The 15008-nt window shown below is 37.9% G+C and overlaps 1 protein-coding gene across 1 annotated transcript; it reads left to right on the forward strand.

Moving 5' to 3' along the window:
- Nucleotides 1-4336: 4336 nt before the first annotated feature.
- Nucleotides 4337-12493, forward strand: LOC307172741 (uncharacterized protein). Its single transcript, XM_079895321.1, has 4 exons — nucleotides 4337-5282; nucleotides 7774-7812; nucleotides 11874-11960; nucleotides 12115-12493. Exons 1-4 carry the CDS (start codon nucleotides 4385-4387, stop codon nucleotides 12327-12329), a joined length of 1239 nt encoding a protein of 412 aa, XP_079751447.1. The 5' UTR covers nucleotides 4337-4384; the 3' UTR covers nucleotides 12330-12493.
- The last annotated feature ends 2515 nt before the right edge of the window (nucleotides 12494-15008 follow it).

Below are 15008 nucleotides of genomic sequence, written 5' to 3' on the forward strand. Positions count from 1 at the left end.
TTTATTTTTTTTGAAAGGGTGTATGTAGTTTTGAGAACATATATTGTGCAAAACTGTAAGTATACAACATAATTTTGCAGATAAATAAAATTTAAGTACACTAGCTGCAGAGACTTAAGTAGGTCTAATGTTTATTATGGCTTGGAGCTTATGAAACCCCAAATTTAAAAATTAGAATAGCCTATTGTCTAACTGATGTCTTTTCAGTTAAAAAGAAACACAACAACGATTCTTAAAATCGGGCGCTTTTAATAAAAAGAGATTATGTGCTACACCACTCACTAAGATATATTGGGAATAATACGCGCGCGCTGGTATTCAGTGATATGTTTCGTTTTGAATTTGAGGTGGTAGAACGGATTACGGTCGTGTGTTAACTTACCGAACTGTTACACCACACAGTCTACGTCGGACGGCTTAAATACAAACCAAGTCCAAATAATGGATGTTGCACGGATCTTTTACACCAGCTTTCACTTTCAGCCGTGTTTACATAAGATGACGACGAATATGATGCGTTGCAGCCGGGTGTTCCTCGCGGCCGCGGGTAGATTGCGTCATCATAGCTTGTGTAGCTTGAGCCAGCTCCCAACCCAACTTGGAGAATAGATTAATGGCGATATTTTTTTTATCGCGCGATAAGAGTCTCGCGTTAACGCAGCGCGTTAACGCCGATAACGGCCCACCACTAATTTATTTACAACACAACATAATCCAAAGATACACAACAAATGCCAAAAAAGCACTTCAAAGACAGACCTTTGTGCCATTCCTAAAAACATTGTACATACCTTTAATTTCCAAGATTTTCACTTTACCGTGTTCACGTACAGAGACTCATGTGAATGTTGAAGTCCTCAGTGGCATCTGGACCCTGAAAAAAAAAAAAGTGAACATACTGATATCAAGAGAAAATAAATATTAGATTTTTCTGGTTAAAATTGCTTTTTAAAATTCCTTTTTAAAATTCACAGAATACACACACACACACACACACACACACAAATGTTTCCAACATAATATAATGAACACCAGGTTTGTTGTGCCTTGTAGGCATAAGGTATATGCGCAGTGCCGGATAAAATAATAATAACAATAAATAACCTATAGCAGTATAAATCTTTCAAAAGATTTCAGTAACAACTAAGCTTGAGAAAAATATATTGATTATCATGTTACTTCAAATGTTTCCATCCGTTATGATGATATGAAATGAGATAATAATAAAAACATTAAGCCGTTTGGTGCGTTTTGCTTTCATCCAAAATATGATACAGTACATTCAAACGCGATCGCGCTGCAAAATATGATACATTCAAACGCGATCGCTATCAAAAATATGATACATTCAAACGCGATCGCGCTCAAATATAAAACATTATGGTTACCATATACATATCTACGTTTGAGCAGATATCCACAAACACAGTAACAGTAAACACGGGTCTAAATATTATAATATTCCCCATATATCTAGCAACAGTTCAACTGCAACGTGACATTTATGCAACAATAGCAAACTAATATGTAAGAATTTCTTACCTTACCTTTCTTGTCTTCAAATCGCGTTCTTCTTCTTCTGAGGTAGCCTAAATCCAATGTAAGCTCAGGCACGTCTTTCAAACTCGACGAAAAGTGAAGTGTTTTGTTGTTGAGGTAATGAGAGTCCGCGTTCCATGTGGAGATTTGCATGTGAATCTCTTTTGCGCGAGTGGGCGTGGCCGAATTAAAAATAATTAGGAAGCGTTTGAGAAGCTGGACATCTTGTTGGTTTTATACAAATTACTTAAACAGAGAATATTTGTTTTCGTTTTGAATCCGATCATTTAAAAGTACACACTTAAATGTTTATAAAGGTATATGGCTCATAAATGTGTGACAAGTATTCGCTGAGTTTTGTTTCAGTTTATAGACGTGCTCAAGAAAAAAAAATTCACCGTGACGGAGAGGCAGAACGCACACCCTGTTTATTTTATTTATTTTACAAAAGCACAATGTTTTGGTTTGATTGTAAGTGGACACATACAAAAGGAGAAATATCACAGATTCTTTTTTTATATTTCTTTTTTCTGTATGACTATAAATGACTGAGTAATTTAACCCCCTGAGGTCGGCAATCACGCCGGCGTGATCTACTCGTTTTTTTTTTTTTATCAGTGCAAAATACTCTGTTAATTTTGATTTTACATACTTGTGTTGTACATCATTCAAAGCTGTTAAATCTCGTCTTTTATTTGTGTACACTCATAATAAAAACAAAATGTTGTGTTTTCCGTAAAACAAAGAAAATAAACATGATGCGCGTTCTGCCGTCTCTCTCAATGTGAAACTCATTCTGAAACGTGACAGAAAATGACCTGTAACTCAGCGAATGTTTGTCACACAGACTTGAAACGCATGTCTATACAACGCTTGGAATCTCTATTTTTAAAGTATGTAAATAATATAAAAAACAAATATTCTATTTTTAAGTAATCCATACGAAAGCAGCGGCATGTACAGTTTCTCAAACGCGTCCTCATTAAATTTAATTTGAACACGCCTACGAGCGCACGAGCGATTGACATGCAAATGATCCATGCGGAGAAACGCAGACCTGTAAAACGCCCTCATCACCTCAAAACAAAGAAGCAGAGACTTCGTAACTTACTCCTTACTGTGTTTGAAAGACGCGCCAGAGCTTACATTGGATTTAGGCTACCTCAGAAGAAGAAGAACGCGATTTGTAGACAAGAAAGATTTAAGGTAAGAAATTTTTACATATTAGTTTGTTATTGTTGCATAAATGTCACATTGCAGTTGAACTGTTGCTAGATATATGGGGAATATTATAATATTTAGACCCGTGTTTACTGTTAAGCCTACTGTGTTTGTGGATATCTGGTCAAACGTAGATATGTATGGTAACCATAATGTTTTATATTTGAGCGCGATCGCGTTTGAATGTATCAGATTTTGCAGCGCGATCGCGTTTGAATGTATCATTTGAACATTTGAAAAGCAAAACGCACCAAACGGCTTCATGTTTTTACTATTATCTCATTTCATATCATCATAACGAATGGAAACATTTGAAGTAACATGATAATCAATATATTTTTCTCTAGCTTGGTTGTTACTGAAATATTTTGGAAGATTTATACTGCTATCTATTGTTATTATTATTTTACCCAGCACTGCGCATAGCTTATGCCTACAAGGCACAACAAACCTTGTGTTCATTATATTATATATTGTTGGAAACATTTGTGTGTGTGTGTGTGTGTGTGTGTGTGTGTGTGTGTGTATTTTGTGAACTTTAAAAAGCAATTTTAACCAGAAAAATCTAATATTTATTTCCAAAATCGTGCAGGCCTTTCTCTTGATATCAGTATGTTCATTTTTTTCAGGGCCCAGATGCCACTGAGTCCTGCCGACTTCAACATTCACATGAGTCTCTGGAACATGAACATGGTAAAGTGAAAATCAAACACCTTGGAAATTAAAGGTATGTAGCCTACAATGTTTTTAGGAATGGCACAAAGGTCTGTCTTTGAAGTGTTTTTTCTGGCATTTGTTGTGTATCTTTGGGTTATGTTGTGTTGTAAATAAATCCAAACAATTTAAAAGCCATTCTTTTTTAAATCTCCTCATTTACAGTATTGTGCAAGGTTGCTCAGAATGACAGGGCTATTAGGAGCTATATTAGGATAGCTCCTAATAGGGCCGTTGGGGAGGTTCTTTGTCTTTCTCAGGTGAGAAAAGCTTACATATTAATGAGCTGCCGCATAAGGCTTTCTAACACAAAACACGTCGTAAAATTTTTAAATCAATATATTGTCTTCTCTGAATGAGCAGTCAGGGTGATTTTCACATTGTTTTGGAGCAAATATTCTAGGCTACGTGATACAATTTTCAAAAGTCTTGTGAAGAAATAATCAGTATGGGTTTCATGGCCTTATTTCAGTGAGAATTTATTTTTGTATTTTCACAAACCACGCATAAATGTCATTATCTCAAAACTACAAACTTTTACATACATGCTGTTGATATATTATTGTAGCAGAGTTTGTGCTGAATACAGTGTAATCAGACTTTATCCATGAAAATGTCACAAGTAACAGAAATAACCAGAAATGTCAGAGCATGTCAGAACACCTCCAGGGCCCAGAAAACAGCTCAGACCTCAGAGGGTTAAGTTTATAGTGCTACAATGTGGAGAAAATCCAGCAAAACGCGCCCGCGCGTTTGTCGACCTCAGAGGGTTAAAGATCACATCAAACCTGCCAATTTTATGCAAGTTGTGGAATCAGTAAAACACCTAGCAGGCTATGACAGCAAAACCCATGCATACAGGTGCCCAAGTCTAGCTCTCAAAATTGGACACAACTTGACAAAGATTTCAATGCTTCTTGAAAGCCGCGCAAACGTACAGAACGACTACAGTGCTGCAAAAGATGCTCGTACTTTCCGCAGAGTGTATGAAACCAGATGGAATGAACTGATATCAGCCGCATCACTGAGAACACTTCAGGAGTCTAAGTGGAATACTCCTCTGTTGTTTCCATTCACAAAAGATGTCCAGACTCTCCATTCATATTTGGATGTGCAACAACAAGATCTTCACAGTAAACTGTCTACAGAGGCATCCCCCCAGACGTGGGCAAAACTGGCAAAGGTCATTTTGGCACAAGTAATTTTGATCAATCGACGAAGAGCTGGGGAGGTGTCAAAAATGACCCTTTCTGCATATGTATGTCAAAATCCATCAGACCCACATGAAGATGTGAATGAAGCCCTCTCAGATCTAGAGAAGAAACTCTGTCAGCATTTCAGCAGGATTGAGATAAGAGGAAAAAGGGGAAGAAAAGTTCCTGTGCTTTTGACCCCAGTGATGAAGCAAGGACTGGATCTGCTTGTCGGCACACGGCAGGAATGTGAGGTTCCTCGGGAGAACGTATACCTATTTGCAAGACCATCTGCTTTGACCTGTTACCGTGGGTCTGATTGCCTTCGACACTTTGCCAAGGTCTGTGGTGCAAAAAGTCCTAAAAGTCTAACTTCTACAAAACTACGCAAACAAACAGGAACACTGTCTCAAGTTCTCAACCTCAGTAATACAGAGCTGGATCAGTTAGCGGATTTTCTTGGCCATGACGTTAGAGTGCACCGGCAGTTCTATAGACTTCCTGAAGGCACCCTCCAACTTGCAAAAATTAGCAAAGTCCTCATGGCTCTGGATCAGGGACGCCTGGCAGAATTCAAGGGCAAGACACTGGATGACATTAACATTGATCCCGAAGGTACTTATTATTAGGACTGTCAATTAATTAAAATATTTATTGTCCATAGTTAACTCGCGATTATTCGCAGATTAATAGTGCATTTTTTTTATCTGTTCTAAATGTACCTTAAAGGGATATTTTTCAACATGACATGTTTTATGTTTCTGCATGTCAAGTTGCTAGCAGCTGGTTTTAGAACAAAGATGTGACCTGTTTCAACAGCAATTCAGCTTGTCAAAAGAGTCACAAAGTTATCTTGCACACAAACTCTGTTTCTGATTCTATACAAAAAGCCACGGTCAGAACAGATGCATGAAGAGTCGTTGCTATGGAAACGATACACTGTCTGGTACTGTTGCAGCGGTGTAGGTTTTAGAAAGTTGCAGACTGGTACGTTGCCGGGAGTTGCAAGTCACAAATCTTTGGTGTGAACTGGCCCATTTCTGCTCAAGGAGTTTTGTTTCTGCTCGCCATACACAGCGGTACTGCTGCACCTCTTCGACGGTCATAATTACTGAACGCACATGCATTAATCATGTGTGGGGCTGCAGCTAAAATAATTGTAGTAATCGAGTATTCTGAATGTAGCGGGACCTTGGCCCTTCACACTTGGGGCAAATATAGAAACACTGCCTCTAGCGTCACATGACTACGCCACCCTATTTAATAGGGAAATATAGATGTTACTACTAAGAATTGGTAAAGGATACACAGGAACGTAATTAGCAAGAAAGGGCTAGAGACGTGGATACCAATAATACAAAAGTTTTTATTTAAATACAATCATTTTTAAAATATATAAAAGCTGAGAATCATCAACAAACACATGCAGGAGAGACCATAATCCAAAGGAGGCCGAGGCTTGATGGCAGACACACGCCCAAGGCTTCAATATCACTCTCAACACCCCGTGTACAAGTAACAGCACACACACTGCAATAAAGTCAAGAAATAATCACACAGCACTCTGTGACGAGCTCTCTACCACCACACACGGGCCTACTAGTGGTCTGCCCCAAAGCCTCAGCTCCTGTAACAAGAGTGTAAAATTATTTATGGTCTCAATATACAACACCCTCACTCAAACATGCACAAATAATAAACATTTAAATCAACAAACAAGAAAATACTACAAAAAAATGAAAATATGAAAGTCAAAGTTTGGTGCTGGCATTGGGTATTACTCTCGCTGACCTTCTACCAGCACCTCTTGAAGGAACTCACAAATCAAAATAAATACAACACTGCAAAACACTCAAAATAAACAAATCAGATCACTCAATACACACAAACAATTATAAATGAAAATACTGCAAAATTTGAATGTATAGTGTGGAAGACACTCATCGTTTGGAATGGTTAATACTGGAGAACGGGCGTCACGTTAGGCTGCGCAGTGCGCACGCACATACACACGTGTGTTGGAGGGAGAGTTTGTTATAAGGATCGTGGGATAACTTATATATAAAGCAGCAGCGTCAAGTCAGCGTTGCCCACCAGGCATCACAGAACATCTATTCGTCCTAAGAATAAAAACATCAGCAACTTACAATATATAAAATAATGAGCGCTGTACAAAGTGGGCGTTTCACATACCTTTCATTCACAAACTCGGTGTATAGAGGACACGGGACACAACATCCCTCCGAAGCATGGGAATGCCAGAGAGGCCGGCGAAGAAGAGCAGCCGCCACTTAAGGCTCACACAGCGAACGATCCCCGCAGCTATAAATCACATCGTCATTACCACCAGTTGCATAACGTTACCTGTGTATTGACTAATCAGCCAACGCACACACATAAGGCTACCTCAAAGTATCATGAGACACGGGACTGCAATAGAGGCATGTAACAGGAGAGCCGGAGCCGCCAACGGCCGCGAACAATCCTGAAGTAGTGAATAAAACAGTTTACACACAATCCCACATCAGTGTTCACCACCTGGTTCAAACAGTGCCTACCTGAAAGCGGAAGCACTAGGAGAAAGAGGGGCGGTCCCACGGGCAATGACGCGACACCAAACCGGCAAACACACACACACAAGAGTGACTACAGGTCCTCTCTTTTATACGGTACCACCAAGTTTGTGATTGGACTCGCACTACCCCACGCACATTAATTTAATTACAGTGGGCTATATACGTCCCACTACAATCAGATTATTAAATCGATTTGTCGAGTAATCGTACAATACTTTTGCTTGGCAGCAACACAAACTCACCGCCCAACCAGGCGGAGAACAATAACAATAAACGTACATGTATATAAAAAAATTGTGCCTTTAAAATAAATTTCCGTTAATTCATTATCACGTTAACTTTGAAAGCCCTACTTATTTAATTTTTCTTCACAGATTTCAACATGAACACTTAATGTCTCATACATTTTTTTCTTTGGCGTAATTGGGAGCGTCAGGATTGAATGAATTACATTGTGCTTTCACTAACGACTGTTAATCGATCCTGTAATTCTTTTCTCTCCTACCTCCCCTCCCCCCAACCCTCCACAGAAAATGTGCTCTTGGACAGCGAACATGAGTCGGAGTCAGGTACGTATTTTACATATGATCCTAAATCTGACCATGTTTATGTGTTAATGGATAACCACAAATGTCAATTTACTATATGGATGTCCCAAACCAGGCTTTTTTTCTCTTAAATATTATCTGCTAATGTCTAGTCCAATCTGATACTTTTACCTAAATATTGATTAAATATGTATCTGAAACAATGGGAAATAACAGCTATAGATACTGACTCTGACACACCTTTTTTTCTAGCTACTTGATCCAAATACTTAAAGGGATAGTTCACTTTGAAATTAAATTTTGGTATGTTTTAGCTTACCTCAAGGGCATCCAAGATGTAGGTGTCTTTGTTTCCGCAGTAGTTTAAATTTTTATATTTTTAGGTCAAACCGTTCTTGTCTGTCAGTCCTATAATGCAGGTCTGTGGTCACTGTCTCAAAGAGCATGCACAGTGTCCAAATTAAAACAATTCCCCATCGTCCAAATTAAACAATTCCCCATCGTAAGTACACATTGATGGCCTAAGACACGAAACGAGCAGTTTGTGTGAGAAAACGAACAGTATTTATACCGTTTTTACCTCTTATACACAGCCACGTCCAAGTGATCTGAGGGTGCGCGCGCATCCTGGTGTGTGACGTACACGCAGACTGGTGCATAGATATATACACTAGATGTCGCCTTGTCTACGGCAGTTCATTGGAACGAATGTCTTTAAGGCGGCATCTAGTGTATATAGGCTATCTATGCACCAGTCTGCGCACACGTCACACACCAGGATGTCTTCCCTCAGATCACTTGGACGTGGCTGTGTATAAGAGGTCAAAACGATATAAATACTGTTCGTTTTCTCACACAAACCGCTCGTTTCGTGTTATATTTCGTGTTTCCTGCATTATATGACTGACAGACAAGAACGGTTTGACCTAAAAATATCAAAATTGAAACTACTGCGGAAACAAAGACACCTACATCTTGGATGCCCTTGAGGTAAGCTAAAACATACCAAAATTTAATTTCAAAGTGAACTATCCCTTTAAGGTCCTTGTTCAAAAATCTTAATTTGAAAAACTGTAATTACTGATGTAATATGAATGAATAACTTGGAGAATGTCATTCACCCAAATTGTGAATTTTTCACATACATTTTTTCCCTTTTGCATCACTAGCAGACTGTAGTGGACAAAACAGAGTTCAGTCAACAAACACAGTACAGTTATGAAAGTGTCAGAGTTTGAAATCTCCTTTAAAAAATGCCCAGATTGGCCTTGATACCGTTTATATATTTAGGATCCGCTTGGGCCATCTCTAATATACTGTTGTATGACTAATACGTTTAATTTACTGTTGTATGACTAATACGTCTTAATTGTTATTTTCTGCATTTTGTGTTTTTCTGGTTTTCAGAGAGTCAGGTTACAACTACTCAGAGGGAAGATAATGACACAGCAGTGCCAGATGTCTTTCATATCAAACTTTGTTACTGTATTGTCTTTAACCCTCTGGGGTCTAAGGTGTTTTTGGGGTCCTTGAGATGTTCTGACATGCCCTGACATTTTTGCTTTTTTCAGTTGCTTATAAACATATTAATGGCAAAGGTGTAAATTCACTCTATATAGCACAAACAGGGCTACCATCATATGTGAGCACCATGCATGTACATGTTTGTATTTTTGAGAGAATAATGTTTATGCATGGTTATTGAAAAAACTAAAAACTAAAGTTTCTGAAATAAGGCCATAAAACACATTCTAAATATGTGTCAATAAGACTTCATCGCCTAGAGTTTTTTCTTCAAAATGATGTGAAAATTATCCTGCCTAATCATTCACATAACACAATGCATTGATTTAAATTTTGCAAAACACTTTCTGTCTGGAAAGGCAATATGCGGAGTGGGCGTCAACGATCATGCATATTTAGTGGTTCGCACCTGGAGACAATGGGGCCCACATACTTAATGAGCCATTCATTCAGGTGTGTCACAAGAAAGAATGCAAGAGCAACAGTTGGAAGCATCTCGTGTTTTTTTTATTTTTCCACAAATTGTGCTTGCAAATTGGCCTATAATATCAAAAGGAAAACATGTCTAGTAATTGTGCAGTTAATTCTCATACTGTATTTTCAGTTTTGGAATATTTATCCTCTCCCCAAATTTGTCACTAATAAAACACAATAAAAAATTATTTTAAAGAAAAGGCTTATATTTACCTTTTTTTAGTTTGTTTACATCTACTGTACCTTGTTTTGTTTTTTTTATTAAAAAGGTTACAATTACAACAACAATTCAAGTGTAATCTTTCTTTGTAAAAACTAAAGTATACATTTTATCATACATATTTCAAAGTTAAGGATTCATTACTTGAATATAGCCTAGGCTACATTGGAATAAACACTATAACATATTATTTGATTATTTTTGACAAAACATACTATATTTAACATATGAGCAAAAATTGGCAAACAAAAGCTTATTTGAGGTGGCAGATATTTTACAGTAAAAATGTATAATCTATCCAAAACTAATCAATGAAATGTTGTCCTTCATATGTCTGTAACATAGTAACTTTCGTTTTTATTATAAGAAATATAAATGTTAATTTGCAGTTTAATACGTTGCTTATACAAATACATTTTATTTCAACATATTTCACTCGATTTTTACTCAGTAGCCTATAGCAATACAGTTTGCTAAAAGCGAAACATTCACAGACAGAAACGATTCAAATTTAAACCGTCTTTTGCCTGTTGTGGTAAACAGCGGCATCTCTGCCGTTCATTCATTCATTCATGCACAGATACGCGCCGCACTTGAGAATGAAAAAAAAACTTACTACATTATTCCATAGCCTCGGATCTTTTGCTCCTCGTACTTCTGAGGTAAATTTTCCATTATAGTATTATTCCTCACAGCGCTGCGAGACTGTGTAAACAAGTACAATGATCTGATGTGTTTTCTCGAGCTGATGTGGGCGTTCACAGTTTGCGTGGATTGCCTCAGACATTTGCGTTTGAATAGCGCGCGCTCTCCGTGGGCGGAGTCACATTACATCTGAATGAGCTCTAATTAGCTCGACTGGAATCGCTCTCTTTTAATGCAGATTTCACAAGATGAGAATATTTGTTTTTTATATAAATTACTTCATTTAAAAGAAGAGAATTCAAGCTTCATGCCTGTGTGCCTGTATGTCTGTTTGACTGAGTATTCGCTGAGTTATGGTTCATTTTCGGACGCGTTTCAGAATGGACTACACTGACAGAGTGAAGGCAGAACTCGCGTCATGTTTATTTTTCTTTATTTGGCGAAAAGCACAACACTTTGTTTTTATTGTGAGTATACACAAAAATAATACACACTTAACAGGATCGATTGATGTATAACACAAGCATATAAGATAAAAAGTAATATTTTATTTTATTTATTTGTTTTCACTGATAAGGAAAAAAACGAGCCTATCACGCCGGCGCGATAGCCGACCTCAGGGGGTTAAAGATTGACATCTGTAGATTTTGACTCTCACACCTTATTTTGTTCTAGCTACTTGATCCAAATACTTAAGGTCCTTGTTCAAAAATCTTAATTTGATAAACTGTAATTACTGATATAATATTAATGATTAACTTGGAGAATGTCATTACTGAAATATACATGTTCAGCTACAATGAAGACATCTCACACCTTGTTGGAACTACAGAAACACTCAGATGGTACAGTTGTCTTAGAGTGGAGCTTCCTCACAGAGTGTCACTCACTGGTGTGCCCATATTGTGAATGTGAATTTTTCACATACATTTTTTCACTTTCATATGCAGACAAATGTTGTACTGTACAGCGTGGCTGTTGTAAAGAAGAACAGTGTTGCATCACTAGCAGACTGTAGTGGACAAAACAGAGTTCAGTCAACAAACACAGTACAGTTATGAAAGTGTCAGAGTTTGAAATCTCCTTTAAAAAATGCCCAGATTGGCCTTGATAGCGATTATATATTTAGGATCTGCTTGGGCAATCTTTTAATTTACTGTTGTATGACTAATACGTCTTAATTGTTATTTTCTGCATTTTGTGTTTTTCTGGTTTTCAGAGAGTCAGGTTACAACTACTCAGAGGGAAGAGAATGACACAGCAGTGCCAGATGTCAGTCATAGCAAGTCCCAAAAGAGGGATAAAGGTTAACTTTTTAGATATCTCAAAATTATTTACATTTTGATCAATATGCCCTTTGTCTGTTTCATATCATACTTTGTTACTGTACCTTAAAGATTGACTGCTAAAACTGTAATGTTTATGTGCCACATTCTTTTTGTTATAACCAACCTGTACAGGTCGTCAGCCTTTCAAGAGAAAGATGTGGGAGAAAGAGGAGATCCTTGCTGTCGAGAAGCACATGATGTCCTTCATCACTTCATGCCGTGTTCCGGGAAAAAGTGACTGTGATAAGTGTCTTGAACTGGAGAAAGTAGCACTTAAAAACAGAAATTGGCTGGCCATTAAGTTCTACATTAAGAATCGAATCACAGCTCTCAAGAACAAAGTTTAAAATGTTTCTGTTGGCACTTGTTATGCTTGTTATGTCACGTTTAAATTATAACGTGTTGCTCATTTAAGACGTTGTTGAATGTTGGAATTAGATAGGTGGTACCCAGCACTAAGAAACCTTAAAGGTTTAGTTCACCCAAAAATGAAAACTCTGTCAGTAATTACTCTCCCTCATGTTGTTCCAAGCCCGTAAGACCTTCGTTCATCTTCAGAACACAAATTAAGGTATTTTTGATTAAATCTGAGAGCTGGATCACTCCTCCATATGCTTCTAAGGGATTGGAACTTGCCAGCCCAGAAAAGTTATTAAAGAGATCGTTAATGTAGTCCAAGTGACTACAGTGGCTCAACCTTAAGTTTATAAAGCGACGAGAATATTTTTTGTGTGCAAAAAAGCCCAGACTTTATTCCACTATTCATTTCCATCTCTCTGGGCCTCGAGTGAGTTCACGTAGTATAACATTGTAGCGCTTCTGTGTTGCACGTCACACACATCACACACATGACCAGTGTCGGCCAATAGTGAGCCTACGTGTGACGTATAACACAGATGCGCTGCGCTTAAACACTACGTGAAGTCACTCAAGGCCCAGAGAGAAGGAAATGAATAGTGGAATAAAGTCGTTATTTTTGTTTGTTTTTGCGCACAAAAAGTATTCTCGTCGCTTGATAAACTTAAGATTGAGCCACTGTAGTCACTTGGACTATATTAACGATCTCTTTAATAACTTTTCTGGGCCAGCAAGTTTCATTCCCTTAGAAGCATATGGAGGAGTGAGACAGCTCTCAGATTTGATCAAAAATATCTTAATTTGTTCTGAAGATGAACGAAGGTCTTACGGGGTTGGAACAACATGAGGGAGAGTAATTACTGACAGAATTTACATTTTTGGGTGAACTAAACCTTTAAGCTGTTGCTTGTAAAAAGAGCCTGTGAGTGTTTAATGGAGTTAAGATGACTCAATATTCCAGCAGTTGAAATTAAAATTTTGCAGTCAGTCTATTGTTGTTACTATTCGTTGTTACTATTTGTTGGGATTTGTGTCCTGTAAAATACTGACCTTAATTGTGACCTTTGTGTTACAAGGCTTCATATTGCACTATTGCTAATCACAAACAAGCTCAGACATCCTGAAGAAAGGGATTTATTTTCTGACAAAGGGAGTATGGAAACAGTTTACTTCTGTTGCACTTAGCAACTACACAACAGCATGTTGACTAATAATATAATAATACTCCACCGGCCAACCTTTTCAACCTTACCAGTATATAATATAATTAGGTTGTACAATTACATAACACCAATTTTGCCAGAAATTATGCTCCAGCAAATATCTTGGCACATGACAGTTGTAATTGGCTCTCAAAGTAAGTTTAACCTGAATGTGTGTCAAGTGGTACCCAGAAGACTGAAAAACCAGATAGTGTGTACATGTGGACCCCATTAATAACTAAATACCTGACAAGTCCCCAGGAATCGGTTCCTAGTCAGGTCACGGAACTCTACTTGGTCTGAATCATCATTTGATGTGACATCTGTGTTTATGACCACTCCAGTATGCTTCCTGATTTTTTTTTGCTGCTGTACAACCTTCAGAAAGGGTGGTTCCCAGAATGCATGATCCTGTCAGGTGGCCACACAATGCCACAAAGACAAGGATGTGTGTGTGTGTGTGTGCATGTGTGTGAATTTTGTCTGATGAGATCATCAGATAATGAGTCTTAAATTCAGCTTCAGTTTCTGTAGGTCTCTGAACTTTAAACTGTGTTTAATATGAGTTTAATTCTGCTCATACTGTTGTGACTGATTGTGAAAATAATATTAATGTTATTTTCAGCTTTTCCCATTTAACTGTCTCTATAGGCATCTTTACACAGCCGAGTTAAGGCTGCTCTAAAGCGGCTCTGTGTCTGCTCAAAGTTCTGTGTAAAGACACAATGCCGCATAAAAGCAGACTTAAAATATGACGGGTCTGACCCACCTCAGCCCCTAGTATCAAAGATGACTCTGATATTGTTTTGGTTCAGTGTAAATGAACGCGATCTTGTGCCACTCTAAACTACGTCATTGTCATGACAACCAAATGCGCGGCGCGAGTATCAAGAAGCAGAAGACTAAATATATCGGCCTATCTCCATATTGTCTTAGCCAAATTAAAAAATGTCAACCAACAAGGGACAATAAAGTAAAAGTGTCCTGTACTCACATCGTGAAGCAAACCACCAAAATAACAGAGTCGTCGACGTGTGTAATCAATTGGCTTTCACCGTTTGTAATCTTCCTTTGAAGAGACTGGCAGATCAACGCGCCGCTACATTTCTCTCAGATACACTAACTTAAATGCTTATTCGCCGTCACTGTGTTATATTATATTCCAAAAATCATCTTCTTGAGCAGTGGCGGACTGGGACAATAATTCAGGCCAGGAATTTGACTCCACTGCCAGGCCACCTCTGCTGCTGCAGTCACCACCACCCTATTCATGTAATCTACTGGACTGATAAACTTGTAGGCTAACCCTATTAATGTAACAGGTAGACTACCAGATGCAATATAAATGAATAAAAAAATAACCCTTAAAAACTCACTAGGAATACACCATTTATACTACCAAACCAATGACAAATAGAAAATTGGCTTTTTAAAAGAGATAATAAGAGACACATTCACATGTTGAAA

The sequence above is a fragment of the Squalius cephalus genome (genome assembly GCF_949319135.1).
Source record: "Squalius cephalus genome assembly, chromosome: 15".
Classification (NCBI taxonomy): domain Eukaryota; kingdom Metazoa; phylum Chordata; class Actinopteri; order Cypriniformes; family Leuciscidae; genus Squalius; species Squalius cephalus.

Coding starts and splice junctions, on each gene's coding strand:
- LOC307172741 (XM_079895321.1), top strand. CDS start 4,385: ATGCTTCTTGAAAGCCGCGCAAACGTACAGAACGACTACAGTGCTGCA. Junction 7,813..11,873: donor CGAACATGAGTCGGAGTCAG/GTACGTATTTTA, acceptor TCTGGTTTTCAG/AGAGTCAGGTTACAACTACT. Junction 11,961..12,114: donor GTCCCAAAAGAGGGATAAAG/GTTAACTTTTTA, acceptor CAACCTGTACAG/GTCGTCAGCCTTTCAAGAGA.